The sequence below is a fragment of the Saccostrea cucullata genome, unplaced genomic scaffold, assembly GCF_032062105.1.
Source record: "Saccostrea cucullata isolate Sc308-1 unplaced genomic scaffold, CSIRO_AGI_Scuc_v1 ctg8868, whole genome shotgun sequence".
NCBI lineage: Eukaryota > Metazoa > Mollusca > Bivalvia > Ostreida > Ostreidae > Saccostrea > Saccostrea cuccullata.
Genome location: NW_026926388.1, coordinates 11,162 through 26,951, shown reverse-complemented (window position 1 = coordinate 26,951; position 15,790 = coordinate 11,162). Strand labels below are relative to the sequence as shown.

The following is a 15,790-nucleotide window of genomic DNA, read 5'->3' as shown; positions in this document are numbered from 1 at the left end:
CAGATACGAGAATTCGTTGTGAATAAGCTATATACCGGTATTCCATGTTAACTTATGTTTTTTTTTCTTTTTCTTAAAATCAGTACACGAGAAATAATGTTTTGATTTTGATTAACTCTACATTGAAAAATACATCTCTCTAAGAATACAAATTGAAGTAAGTACAAATTAAAATTTCAAAAAATGTTCATTTTACATGTTACATGTTTGTTCATGCATAATGTGACTAAGGTAAAATTGACGAATTGTGCTACTGTTACATGTAAGCCATTATTTACACACATAATTGTAAATCGATTTTCCTGTTATTTCTCGATTATGACTTGTAGCACAGGTGGTTGTGGCCGGTCGGCAGGGGATGTTCACTCTTCAATGGTACCTGATCCCACCTAGACTGTTTTAAAGGTCCGTGTTTTTTTTTTTGTACCTTGGATTCTATGAAAATTATTTGTATTTCTGTAATTTGAAAGATACGATTCTTATTCTTGATGTACAGTGCTTTGAAAATGCATTATTTGGAAGCAATTTGGTGATAAATGACTTTATATGACAAAATTACACTTACAGTCAATGAATTCAAGGCATTACGTGATGAATGCAGTTATCTTAACAAAAGAGAATTTGAAGCAAAGGGCGGAGTGTGGTGTGTATCTTCACACTATCTATCCAATAACATCATTGAAACAACTTAATTTACATGTAATTTTAGCAGTGGTGAAATAAGAATAGATTTTTCTGTCACTTTTGACCTTGGTAATGTTAATTACAGCCAACGAAATCTTACTCCCACAAAATGACACCGAATAAGGTATATCTGTGTCAATGGCATCCAATCTAAATAGACCTTTTGAAATTAACATACAGCTTATAGAAGAGTTTATCACTAGCTTTATGTGTTGCGATTGCTTTTTCTTAATATTAGTTGTCTTATGGCTATTCCTAAAAGAATATAAAATTGTAAAATGTCATCGTATTTGTGAAAAAGAAATATTTTATACAAATGAAATTCATTTTTTCAGTAATACATTATACATTTTACGAATTAAAAATTAAAAGTATTTTTTCCAATCGATGTTTAAACCGAAATGAATCTCATTTGTTGATATTTTTCACTTTTTATCAAGACACGTATGTAATTTTTATTTTTTGTTCTATTCATTGTTTATATCTAATGAGATAAAAATATTTCTTCCAATCGTTATTGCTAATATTTACACACAGGATAGAGATTGTGAATGTTATAATTTGCTTCAGTCTCAATATTCATGGATTATTAAGAAAATAGATATCTGCTAATGTTCACAAGACATAAAAAGTTTCTCACTTTTTTATTTCAGAGACCTCCAAAACAATCAGTGGTCGGTTCATGTGTCAAGAAGGAGTAACCATCCCCTGTCGACCGGTCACACTCATTTCTTGTCATGATCAGAAAATAACGAAAAAATCTGTAGAAATTTCAGTGTGTAAATAATAGCCTAGCAATAGGAATGAAAAGCGTCAGTCAGCATTTGACCCAATGATAGGTTGTATTTGCTGATAAAGGCTCTGTATGGCCCTTAAAACTTGCGTTATGATGATTTTAAATGAAATTGTTGATTTCCTTGTTTCATCGGTTTGTTGGTTAACAAGCTTAACAAATCGATCTTACATCGAACATGCTTTTACGTATTGAATCAGTTAATCTCTAAAAAAAAATGTCTATTTGAAGAAAAAGATTTTCAACTAAATTTTATACACGACTTTTCAACTTTATACACAACCTTTCCCAACGTTAAATTAAAGTCAAGGCTTTTTTATATCATTGACAGCAGCTTTTTTAAAAAAAAAATGGAACTCGTAAATTAACTAACCTGGTCATTGGTCATTTGCAAAATTATTTTATTAAAACATATTCTGGTTGCACATACAAGTACTCTGAAGTTGACATCAAAAAGATGCTCGCGTTTCTGATTGACAATATCTATGTGGTTTTTGGAGATCTGGTATTCAAAAATCTATTGGAATTCCCACAGGTACCAATGCGCTCCGTTATTAGCAGACCTATTTCTGTATTCATATGAAGCAGAATTTGTGTAAAATCTTATACGGGAAAACAAGAAAACACTTGCTGTGGCCTTCAACTCCACATTTAGATATATTGACGACGTATTGCCAATTAACAACGGTAATTTCCATTCCTACGTCGATACGATATATCCTAATGAGCTTGAGATAAAAGATACCACAGAGTCTGACACATCTGTTTCATACTTGGATATTTTACTTGAAAAAGACGTTAATGGTAATCTAACAACCAAGCTATATAAACGTGATGACTTTAAATTTTCTATCTTCCTTTACGTATGCAGCAATATACCTTCATCACCTGCATACGGAGTATATATATATCTGTTGATTTGATACGCAAGAGCATACTCTACGTATGAACAATTTCTAAACCGACGTAAAATATTGACAAACAAGTAGATGAAACAAAGATATCAGCAGTCTTGTTTAAAGTCATCATTTCGTTACTTCTATGGTCGATACAATGACCTTGTTGGCAAATACAATTTATCATTGAGTCAAATGCTGACTGACGTTTTTCATACTAATTGTTGGTCCATTATTTATACACTGAATTGACGACGGATTTTTCCGTTACTTTCCGATCATGACAAGGAACACACGGCGGGTGTGAACGGTCAGCAGGGGATATTCGCTCCTCCATGACACCTGATCCTACCTCTGATGTTTCGGAGGTCCGTGTTTGCTCTGCTCCCATTTTGTATTGTTTTATGGACTTTGATATTGAATACTGTTCGTTATCTCCATATCCTTTCATACAGTAGAGTTTATCTTCGAACAATTTACTTTATATATAAAAAATTATTTCTTTTCTAATAAGTAAACAGTTCACTAGCAAAGAAAGTAATTGCCCTTTTAAAGATTTTTTCCTAGAGATCTTTATAATGATTTTAGAATTTTAACCTACATAGGGAAACGACCTTAGGGTTGTAAGACAAAGATATATTAAGGAGCCTTGCAAAAATAGGCAAACATAACCTGGTTACACTATACATAATTCTTTAAGCATTGAATTCTTAATGATTGTGTATTTCATCTTGCTTATAACAGCACCTGGTCGTGCCGAAAATTTTAATTGTATGATTAATTGTAACATAATTGGTAAGAGGTATCCAATGTTGTAGATTTCCAATATATTTATAACGAAAATTACCCTAAATGGAGATTTAATCAACGAAAGTGCAAAATCAGCTATTGTATTTATCAATATTATTTACAGGCATTCATGTTCAGTTTGTAAATTAGAACACAGAATTCCTTCTAACAATATTCTACATGGTGTGATATGTTTCATGCAAATTAGAGCTTCTGGTCTATAGTCGCGAAGTGAAAAATTGATCCACACGTTGTGGGATATATAGAATATGCAACATTGAGATGTGGCCATTGGATAAGACCGTATAAACTGAGGTCACGTATCACCGTAGATACTGGCAAGAAAAAGATCATCACTGCTCAATGGCTCTGAGTGCCGAGTATAAGGAAAAAGTTGCAGCTCTCCACTGGCAAATAATGGCAGCTCTATATGAGTGAAAATGAAATAAGAAATTCTCGAGACAGACATTAAACAACATACAAACAAACAAACGTACCATTTATATGTCCAATGTTTGTACCAATTTTAACGATGAATTGAAGGAACTCTTTTTCAATGGGAAACAAGGCGTGTATGTCCGACCGACAGAAAATACTCACCGTCCTAGACACCTGATAAATTCTTAATCCAGATGTTAATGTATTTTTTCAATATTCATTTTGCTTTTATGATTCTGTATTCGATTATTTTTAGTTCTATCTTGATCTTTCAACGCTATAGCGTTTCAGGAACCAAAGAACATAAAAAAGAACTTAAATTTATATGTATTCTTTAAAAAATTTCAATCAAAAGATGAAATCAATTATTTACATAAAGAGGCCTGGTTTGTATTTTTTATTGTCTATCATCGCGTTTATATTATCTTTCTTATGTTTAAAAATCATCTAAAAAAAATAATTTTTCAATTATATTGCTTATATTTTCAAAAATTAATGATTAAAAAGACGTACAACACACTGGGGGAGATAATTCTTGCGATTTCAATTGAACGTTTGACGTGACGTCAAATTTAACGTCAAAAATAAAGCGTCAAAACGACGAGTAAAACGATCCCGATGTATATCAATCATGAAAGAAAATTGGGATATGGGGCTTGGCTTTGATTGCGCGTACCATACTCAATCAATAAGTATTTTTTAATTAACCCGATTAAACTCCGTAAAAAGCAAGACATAAAATACCATCCCTTAATGTTTATTTCATTTCATTTCATATACAATAAATTGTATTTTTGATCAAAGCGCAGCATTTTTTTTATTCTGAAAATTTTATTTTACATTGCCGAAATTCTCATTATGTACAATTGGCTATATAACATTCCGATTAATGGTCTTCATTACAATTTGTGCATTTACGATATAAATATTGTTTTATTTTTCTTTGATTAAATAAAATAACAATAAATAAACAAAAAAAAAACTTTTTACAATGTAAAATCGATGTAGACCCTTACTGATCAAAGAGGAACAACTCTGAAAATGTAGGAGATGTTTATTTTCCTCCCTTTCTTCACGGTTTTCCACAGAATCGGATACATTTACAGCAGGACCTGATAAATCCGAGAATTGAATACTATAGACCTCATATACACAATGTAAGTATAGAATTGAAAAGAATTGTTCACTTGTACTGAAATTATCTGTATTGATGAATATCCTATTGCAGCAAATCGTTTGACTTTCTGTCAACAATGTCGGTTCGCATTTCCTCGAATCAAAACAAAACGTAGCCTATAAGATTTTTAAAAAATATCAAAGTGCGATTTGATATAAATTGAAATAGATGAAGCGTTTAATGTTTGATATTTTGAAGTTAATGTGGATGAATACGGAATTTTCATACTAACTTTAGAAGCGACGACATTGAAAGAAATGCGTACAATATCATGAGGGGTGTACATCTATGCAAATGTCTATGTATCCCCACGGCCACATACTGTCTCGTTTGAAATAATGACATGAAAGAAACTACATGTACAATTATTCCATTTATATCACAGGAGATTTGAACATACACCATTTTTTTAATGAATAAAATTAAAGATATAAAATTAAAAATCGACATATTGAAGTTCAACAAAACTTGAATTCGTATCCAGGTTTCATGTGATATGGAATGCATAACGCATACATATATGGACTAAATACTAAAATCCTTCAGTATTTTTTTCCTGATACATATAAAAAGAGTAGTCAATATTTATTCTGCATTCATGAATTTAAGAACTAATGCATACCTCCGGGATTCAAATGACGAAATACCAGTATATTTGCACTGTAAACGACGTTTCGTCAAACGACGCAAAAAAAGGAAGGGGTGGGGGTGATAGGGGTATTCAAAAATTGCCTAAAAATCTACATTTAAATATGCTTTACATATGAGAACTTTTAAATTTGTAAGTTAATATATTTTTGAAGCAAAAGCAATATTTCAATTTAATTTTTTTAATGTGTATTTGTAGATTCATATAACAAAGTGATCGACCCCCGCCTGAAAGACGCGCGGGAACGTGATTTATTGAGAAAGGGGGAGGGGGGTAATTTTCCGCTATTAAATCAAAACTGGTCGTACAAAAATTATACAAAAAATTATGAAGATTATTTTTACTACCAGCTACCTAAAGAAAGTTTTTTACCAAAATTAAACGACAGGTTTTTTCACAAAAAAATTTTGAATTTGAAAAATGCGCAATTTTCAAGGCTTAGATAATTCATAGTTTTTCTGTTTAAGGTCTTTAAAAATTATTTTGATGATATGTATATCAAAAAGATGACTATGTTTTTGTGTTAAATGGTTAAAGGAATAAGCCAATGAAATTTGACATTGATATCTAACCTGGCTTTTTGAAAATCAAGGATTAAGTAGTTCATTGATTAAAAATTTTCTCTCCTTGTAAACAACTAAAGGGGGGTAATTTTTGGAAGTTCCTGTCCAAAAACCACTCGAACGATTTTGTCCAAAATGTGCATACATACACTAGATATAGTCATGTACTAAATATACAAAAATAACGAAAATTAAACGACAGGAATTTTTTGGGGTAGGTGTGTTGTACATCCTTCTATCCTGAGAAATAAGAATATCAGCAGTCTCGTTAAAAGTCATCATTTTGTGTAAGTTCTATGATCGTACATTAACCTTGTTAGCAAAAAAAACTTATCATTGAGTAAGATGCTGACTGGCGTTTTTTATACTTATTGTTAGTCCATTATTTATACACTGTTTGACGACTGATTTTTTCGTTATTTTCCGACCATGACAAGAAGCACACGGCGGGCGAGACCGGTCAGCAGGGGATGCTTACACCTCCATGGCACCTGATCCCACCTCTGATGTTTTGAAGATCAGTGTTTGCTCTGCTCCCATTTTGTTTTGTTTTTTGGGCTTTTGATCTTGAATACTGTTCGTTATCTCCATATGTTTTACACCATATATGTCAGGTACATTTTGTTAAAGTATAAGTAAAAATACGAAAGCCCAGAAGGCTCATTCGAGATTCAAGTTTCGAAATACGAGATTCAAAATTCGAGATTCGAAATTCGAGTTTCGAGATTCAGGATCCAGATTAACCAATCAAAAGGCTCATTCGAGATTCGAGGTTTGAAATCCGAGATTCGAAATTCGAGTTTCGAGATTCAAAATCCAGATTAACTAATCAAATACGGGTTCAACATTTGATTACTTCCCTTTATTATGTTTTATCTATCAATAAATCGTTTAATATATTTATAACAAATGAGTCATTTGATTAAATTACAATACAAGAAAGAGTGTTATATATATATTAGAAGGAAAGTTAAATAATCATTTGATTTTTGATCAGCAAGATATACTTCAATTTATATTATGACTTCTTAAATATTAAATAGAATACATATATCAGGAATATATATTTTTTTGCATTGTCTACTGTATATAAAGGGTTGCTGACATAATGATACAGTTATAAATAGTGTTTAAAGATTAACAAAATCCCCACCCCTACCGGCAACACCTGCCAATACGTCGTTTCCGGGATCCCCCTTTTAACTTTATCTATCACGTGACTTTCATCATCACGTGATAAAAAGTTAGGCATATTTTGTTCAAAATGGCGGCGGAAAGTCACCGAAACAAATCCGTGGCTGAATTGAAGGCATTTTTGTCAGATAGAGGCATCAATACATCACTTTATCGCACAGATGCATTAATACGTATTGCAGAAGCTGCATCTGCGTTAAATCTAGAGCCTGAGACGGAGAATTACGGGAATTATCAGACTGAGAGAGCAAATCGAAGAAGTGTGATAGTCCAAGGAACTTCTGTGACTTTACCTGATATCTGTTCCGTATCAGACTGGCAGCAAGATTTGTCATTACTTCCAAATATTGAAACAGGGGACATCATGGTTTACCTAATGACAAAGTGCTCGTGGACCGAATCGCGGCTTAAGGCATACAAAAATGACAATGGCTACAAACTTTTTCAACATAGACACATTGACAATGTTGTTGTCAAATTCTTATCGTACAACCATTTCTATATAAAATGTACATGTGTTCCAGAAACTAGACAGTCAGAAAAGCCATACACAACATGGATTCTTATGGATAATGATGGCACTGTAAAATCTGGGGGTTGTACTTGTGTTGCGTAAGTTAAATGTTTATATTTGTATATTGAATAGTTGAAAAAAAATGTTGAATATCTTAAAGTTCTTGCTCATATGTGATTAACAGATTGCCATAAGTTTAAAAAATATTTTACCATAAACTTGATAAAGTAAACATTTAAGGAATGTTTTTCAGTTTTGTGTGAGTTATTGGTGTGTGAATCACACAGACTTGTCACGTAGGCATATTTCATGAAGCGCGCTAGCGCTTCATGTAAAATATGCCTACGTGCAAGTCTGTGTGATTCTCACACCAATAATTCACACTAAACTTAAAAACATTCCTTATATTTACATTTTACATGTTTGGAAGCACCGAAAATATACTCAATATTTGAATTTCTCGCTGCCCTATATTGTTATACTTTTACTAATGTCGCTGTAGCCCTATTGTGACGTCACGGTAACTAACTCACGTTTCTCCATGTATATTTCTACACATGAGTATACACAAAAATGATTTTCAAATCAATTTCACAGTTGGCTTAGTAGAAAAACACAGCGAATGTAAATATTAATGTATGAAAAATGGAGAATACCAACAGGTTCTTTACTTTGATGTAGTGCTGGAGCTCCTTTAAACTTTATACCTCCCAGTTACATATTACCGGTAATTATTTACTACATATTTTTCAACAATTGGAGCATTCAACTTGGTATCCTTACTTTATTTCAGTGATGACGGAACATGCAAACACTGCGTGGCTTTGTTATTTTCTCTTCAGTCCTTTTCTGAGAGACACAAGGATAGGGGAGAGGAAACCTGCACAGACAAACCATGCAAGTGGGACAAACCAAGGATAACTTCACACCCAGTCACTGTTGGGGAGATATCGTTTCGTAGGAATTCAAGTCATCCAGATAAAAAAGACAATTACAACCCGGTTTCAAATCAAAGGCATATATCACACAGGGAGATCACAAAGATATTGTACAAAACATGTAAACATTATGGTTCTGTGTTTATGCACACTGTAGATCCACCTTCGGACGATAGTAGTGATGAAGAAGATTCATTAGAAATCAAGGAACTCAGTGATATAATAAGTGATTACAAACAACAAAATCCAATCGGAAATGAAAATGAGTTGATTGATTATCTCAGAAAAATTCATTCAAAAGATGTAATTAATCAAATAGAAAATTTGACTAAGGATCAAACAGATAATGCTATGTGGTACAAATACAGGAAAGGTCGAATTACAGCTTCGGTGATGGGTTCTGTTTACAAATGCAGAATTGAAAATCTTGCAACAGAAAACTATATTGTGAAAAAAATTTTTGGCAGATCTTCTTTTTCTTCTGCAGCTACAGAATATGGGAAAGCAATGGAAAGTGTAGCTCTTCAACAATACTTCTTTCAATACTCTAAAGATCATTCAAAAGCCCAAATTATGAAATCTGGTTTAGTAATTAGTGAAAATTATCCTTTTATAGGTGCATCCCCAGACAGTTTAATTTCTTGCCAGTGTTGTGGTAATGGCATTGTGGAAATTAAGTGCTCATACACCCATCAGCATAACTTTATCAAGGACATTGCTGCAAGTAATGACTATCACATACTTTTACACGAGGATAATATTGTATTGAATAGATCATCCTCATGGTACACTCAAATTCAGACTCAACTTTTCTGCACTGGGCTTCAGTGGTGTGATTTTGTATTATATACCCGAAAAGACATGGCAATTGAAAGAATTGTATTTGATCCAGAATACTTTGATTGTTGTTTAAAAAAAGCTTGTATCTTTTTCCACAAATTCTTGACATAAGTTGTATAAATAAAATACTGAGTGATTGATTGCTTTATTATATCAGAATCAAATTATACACTTAGATCGTGATTAGAGTTAAACAGTATAAGTATCAACAGCCTTAAACATTTGATTACAGGTACACAAAAAATTGTACAAATTTTTTTCAGTTGATATCAATAACCATATAATCATTGTCAAAGATAAATGTAACTTCTACAGAATTCAGTCAATTATCTGACCAGGTTTCACAAATGGTAACTTCTATAGATTTATGTCAAATATCTGACCATGTTTTACAGATGGTAAATGTAGTACAAGTGTATAACTCATGATTTACAATTGAACATAGACAGTGCAAGTTAGTAGCACTAAAGTAAATGCAGATATTTGTCGTTTTTTTTTTCAAGATTGATGACAAAATTAAATATTGTTTAAAATGAGATCATGGGATTTATTTGATTCAAACTGCATACAGTGTCACTTGGTTACAAGAGGTTTCTTTAAGTTACAAAAGAATGCACCTAAAATGATCATCGGATTGACTAAAGATTTCATACTCCAGGGTAGAATCTGAGAAATTAGTTTAAATGATTTCAACCTTTGAATGGCTCTCTCAACATGGATTCTCAAATTTGCAATTTGACGGGTTTTTTTAATTTGAGTAGATGTAAGGTACTTCCCTTTGCCCCAAGTACACTTACGAGTAAATGTTCTGAGTACCGTTTTATCCCCAGTGCAGTATCAGGGTAATGAATTGAAACTTAATGAGAATTTGTACCTGACTCTGAAAGTTTGCAAGACTCTACAACTGTTTCATACACAGCAAATGGCAGGCCCACACTTATGTCTACTGGTACGTGCTGCTGAGATGACGATGATACTTGCAGCATATGTGCTGGGTCTGTAAAAGATAGTTTTTTATTACTAGTCCAAAAGAACTTCATTGAATGTACACTGCATGGGTGATTATTATGAGGACAGCTCTATTTACAATAAATTCATTCCATATTACAGGGCTGTCCCTAAGACCTGAGAGCCAGGGGATTCTCCCCTTTAGTCAAATTAGTGGCATATGATGCCCTGGTTATTTTGGGATTGTCCCTCAATTTACTGTTAGAGGAGTAACCCCAAGTTTTCCTTCTATTTTTTAAATGCAACCCACTATTTCAAATCCTTGGGGACAACCCTGCATATGATGTTCTTACCAGGTAATGTGTATTTGGAAAAGATGGTAACCTCAGATGTTAGTTATACACATGTAATCATATCAAATTAAGATGGATATCAGGTGAATAATAAATAATTGTGCTAAGACTGGACCTATGTCTGATATGAACAGCTGATAAAGGTGATCTTAGCTCAAAAATGCATACATTAATGATAAGTATTAAATTTGTATACTTTTAGCTGTTGTCTTTATGTAGGGTTGGCCCATATATTTACATTTGTCATACCTGAGTTTTCCTTGTCTTGGAATGCAGGTGCTGTTGCACTTTGCTCCATTGCTCGTTCTCGCTTCTCAATAGACAGGGGTTTTGTTGTAGATACTGATTTGTAATTATTCCATGGGAAAAGTTCTGGGATTGTATGATTTTCTGAGCGACAATTTCCTACGAAATGTTTCGTGCAAACTCTGTGATGAGCTAAAGGTTCACATTCTTTGGGGCGCCGTATCATGGTGATCCATTTCGCTCGAAGTTTTGGCTCTTTGCGTTTCGTTGGGAAGGGTTCAAAGGAGACATCCTCCATCCAAGGATATTTATCTAGTTTATTTTTCTTTCTTGAATCGGAATTGCACCCTGGTACAACACACCAATACTTGCCCTTTGATTCGGGAGTATTTTTTCGACCCACCATGATTTGTTTACGTTTCATAAAACCCCGCGTCAAAATGTGCCTAACTTTTTGCAGAAGGATAAAACGTACGCTCAACTAGGACCTGAGGTCCCCTGCAAATAGTTCGTCATTTTGCGTAGTAATAAAACATTCCAGGAACTCTCCTGGCATTAAAGGCACAAAAGTAAATTCATCGACATCAATACGGAGACCTCAGGTCAACTTATATATTAATTGAATTTTATATGATAGCCATTTTTCTTTGTCTTACTCCAAAATAATCATATTTATAACTTTATAAAGATAAACTTTCTAATATATATATTAGCAGAAACGTGAAAGTAATAAAGGGTGACCAGAGGTAACCTCATATTGTACACCAATAGGGGGACCAAAGATCACCTTACATTGTACATCAGTAGGGGGACCAGAGGCCACCTTATATTTAACATCATTAGGGAGACCAGTCACCTTACATTTTAAATCAATAAGGATCCAAAGGTAATCTTTTATTGCACATAATAGGGGGGGCTGGGGATACCTTACATCGTACATCATATGGGGGACCAGAGGTCACCCTATATTGTACATCAGTAGGGGGACTACAGGTAACCTAATATTGTACTGCACATCAGTAGAGGGACCAGAAGACACCTTATATTGTACATCAGTAGGGAAACCACAGGGCACCTTATATTGTGCATCAGTAGGGGGGCAGAGGACCTTATACTATACATCTTTAGGGGGACCAGAGGTCACCCTACTAGTATATTGCACATAAGTAGGGGGACTACAGGTAACCTAATATTGTGCTGTACATCAGTAGAGGGACCAGAGGACACCTTATATTGTACATCAGTAGGGAGACCAGAGGGCACCTTATATTGTGCATCAGTGGGGGGGCAGAGGACACCTTATACTACACATCTGTAGGGGGACCAGAGGACACCTTATATTGTACACAAGAAGGGGGGGGGCAGAGGTCATCTTATATTGTACATCAGTAGGGGGACCAGAGGACACCTTATATTGTACATCAGTACGGGGACCAGAGGTCACCCGATATTTTACATTAGTACGGGGACTAGTGGTCACCTAATATTGTACGGTACATCAGTAGAGAGACCAGAGGTCACCTTATATTGTACATCAGTAGTAGGACCAGAAGTCATCGTATGTTGTACATCAGCAGAAGGACCAGAGGTCACTTTATATTGTACGGGGACTAGTGGTCACCTCATATTGTACTGTACATCTGTAGCAGGACCAGAGGACACCTTATATTTTACATAAGTAGTAGGACCAGAGGTCATCTTATATTGTACATCAGCGAAAGGACCTGATGTCCTCTCTTGTATATCAATAGGGGGACCAGAGGACACGTCGGTAGGGGGACCAGGGTTCACCTTATATTGTACATCAGTAGGGGGACTAGAGGACACCTTATATTGTACATCAGTACGGGGACCAGAGGTCACCCGATATTTTACATTAATACGGGGACTAGTGGTCACCTAATATTGTACTGTACATCAGTAGAGGGACCAGAGGACACCTTATATTGTACATCAGTAGGGAGACCAGAGGGCACCTTATATTGTGCATCAGTAGGGGGCAGAGGACACCTTATATTGTACATCGGTAGGGGGACCAGAGGTCACCCGATATTTTTCATTAGTCAATGACTAGTGGTCATCTCATATTGTACTGTACATCAGTAGAGGGACCAGAGGTCACCTTACATTGTATATTGAACATCAATAAGGGGACCAGAGGACACCTTTTATTGTACATCAGTAGTAGGACCAGAGGTCATCAGCAGGGGTACCTAGGGTCACATTATATTGTACATCAGTAGGGGGACCAGAGGTCACCTTATATTGTACATCAGTAGGGGACCAGTAAGGGGACCAGAGGTCACTTTATATTATACATCAGTAGGAGGACTAGAGGTCACCTCATATTGACATCAGAAGGGGGACCAGATGTCACCTTATATTGTACATCAGTAAGGGATCAGAGGCCACTTGATATTGTACATCAGTAGGGGGACTAAAGGTCACCTCATAAAGTACATCAGTAGGGGGACCAGAGGACACCTGATATTGTACATCGTTAGGTCACTTTATACAAAGGTCGTTTAATAAATAATGTCTTCGGTGCTCGGAAAGAAACAGAAGTCCCCTTATTGATGTTTTCAATAATTTAGTTATAATGATTTAACCGAAAATTATCTTTTATTAAAACACATGTAAGTAACATTTTTTATCCAATTTCTGATTCATTTTCAATTGTTTTTTGAACTCATTTTCTGGTATGAACCTTTGTATACTGGATTATTGCAGATCCTATGATTTCCTGGACTGTGTCTTCTTTCTGAAAGGCGTTTTCTCAAGTTTGGCATATGGAACAAATCAAATGGCGAAAGATCTGACGAATATTGTTAATGTGAATGAACATTAACTTTTGTTTATCCCCAAGACTCCTTTACTCTTCAGGGCTTTCGGGTTTGAACGCTGTTATGAAAAAAATCTAATGTTGTGGATTCCTTATTCTCATTAACCTTTTGATTTTTTTGCCAAAAAATTGCTTTCTAGATTCCTCCAGAAATTAAACTGCATCCCCGAATACGAATAATAATAATACCAACAAATAATAACAATAAGACCACTAATATTTAAGAAAATTGCCTATGAATCTATCTTTGTGCTCTTGCAATTCTCTGCTCTTCTCAGACCTTTGCTGTTTTTGTCAAGCAATCAGAAATTTAATAAAAATGTTTCGGACATGTGTTTCAATTAAAAGAGAATATTTTAATTAAATCATTAAGACAAAATCATAGAAAAACGTTTTTTTGTTTCTTTCCGAGCCCTGATGACATTATTTATTGAACGCCCCTCGTATCTGTACCTTCTGGTCCGCCCTTGTTTTCTTTTTAGGTGTCTGTTGGTTAAGACGGGTCTAGAATCGTTGATGCTTTATCTCTCAGCATTCATATAATTTTTTTATGACTGATTTCTTTAAAAATGTACAACAAAAGGGACCACTAGTCTCCCTATTTATGTACAATACAAGGTGACCTCTTGTCCCCCTTGTGATGTAAAATATAGAGTGACCTAAGGTCCTCATAATGATTTACAACATAGGGTGACCTCTGACCCCCTATTGATGTATAAGGTGACCTCCGTTTCCCCTTATGATGTACAATATAATCTGACGTCTTCTCTTGTACAGTATAAGGTGACCTATGGTCCCTTTTCTGTTGTACAATATAAAGATGACCATTAGTCTCCATAATGAAATAACATATAAGGTGACCTTTGGTCAACTTATTGATGTGCAATATTAGTTTACCTCTGGTGTAACGAACGTTAAAACTGAACTGAAGGCTCTGTCCCCCTACTGATGTATAAAATAAGGTGACTTCTGGTCTCCCTACTGTTATCTCCTACTGATGTACAATATAAGGTGTCCTTTCGTCCCCCTTATGTTGTACAATATAAGGTAACCCCTGGCCCCCTACTGTTGTACAATATAAGGTTACCCCTGGTCCCCCTACTGTTGTACAATATAAGGTGACCCCTGGTCCCCCTACTGATATACAATATAAGGTGATCTGTTTCCCCCTACTGATGTTCCCTACTTATGTACAATATGAGGTGACCTCTGTTCCCCCTTCCGATGTACATAAAAGGTGTCCTATGGTCCCACTACTGATGTACAATATAAGGTGACCTCTGGTCACCCTACTGGTGTACAAAATAAGATGACCCCTGGTCCCCCTACTGATGTATAAGTCCCCAATTTATGAACAATATAAGATGCCCCCTGGTCACCTTGCTGTTGTACAATATAAGGTGTCCTATGGTCCCCCTACTAATGTACAATATAAGATGACCCCTGGTCCCCCTGCTGATGTATGATATAAGGTGTCCTCAAGTCTCCCTACTGATGTAAAATATAAGGTGACCCTGGTCCCCCTACTGATGTACAATATAAGATGACCCCTGGTCTCCCTGTTGGTGTACAATATAAGATTTCCCCTGGTTCCACAACTGATGTACAATATAAGATGTCCTCAGGTCCCCTACTGATGTTCAATATAAGGTGACCACAGGTCCCCTACTGATGTACAATATAAGGTGACCTCTGGTCCCCCTACTGAAGTCCCCTACTGATGTTAAATATGAGGTGTCCTCTTGGTCCCCTACTGATGTCCCCCTACTGATGTAAAATATAAGGTGACCCCTAGTCCCCCTACCAATGTACGAAATATGGTGTCCACTGGTCCCCCTATTGATATACAATATAAGGTGACCTCTAGTCCCCCTCCTGATTTACATTATAAGGTGCCCTCTGGTCCCCCTATTGATCTAAAGTGTA

At 35.1% G+C, this 15,790-nt stretch overlaps 2 protein-coding genes across 2 annotated transcripts; one reads left to right on the top strand and one right to left on the bottom strand.

Annotated features, from left to right (window-relative positions):
• Positions 1-7,202: 7,202 nt before the first annotated feature.
• LOC134271517 (uncharacterized) lies at positions 7,203-9,615 on the top strand. Its single transcript, XM_062753712.1, has 2 exons — positions 7,203-7,795; positions 8,491-9,615. Exons 1-2 carry the CDS (start codon positions 7,254-7,256, stop codon positions 9,584-9,586), a joined length of 1,638 nt encoding a protein of 545 aa, XP_062609696.1. The 5' UTR covers positions 7,203-7,253; the 3' UTR covers positions 9,587-9,615.
• Positions 9,616-10,048: 433 nt separating this feature from the next.
• Positions 10,049-11,428, bottom strand: LOC134271516 (THAP domain-containing protein 11-like). Its single transcript, XM_062753710.1, has 3 exons — positions 11,026-11,428; positions 10,350-10,472; positions 10,049-10,092 (listed from the first exon to the last, which is right to left on the bottom strand). Exons 1-3 carry the CDS (start codon positions 11,426-11,428, stop codon positions 10,049-10,051), a joined length of 570 nt encoding a protein of 189 aa, XP_062609694.1.
• Positions 11,429-15,790: the final 4,362 nt, after the last annotated feature.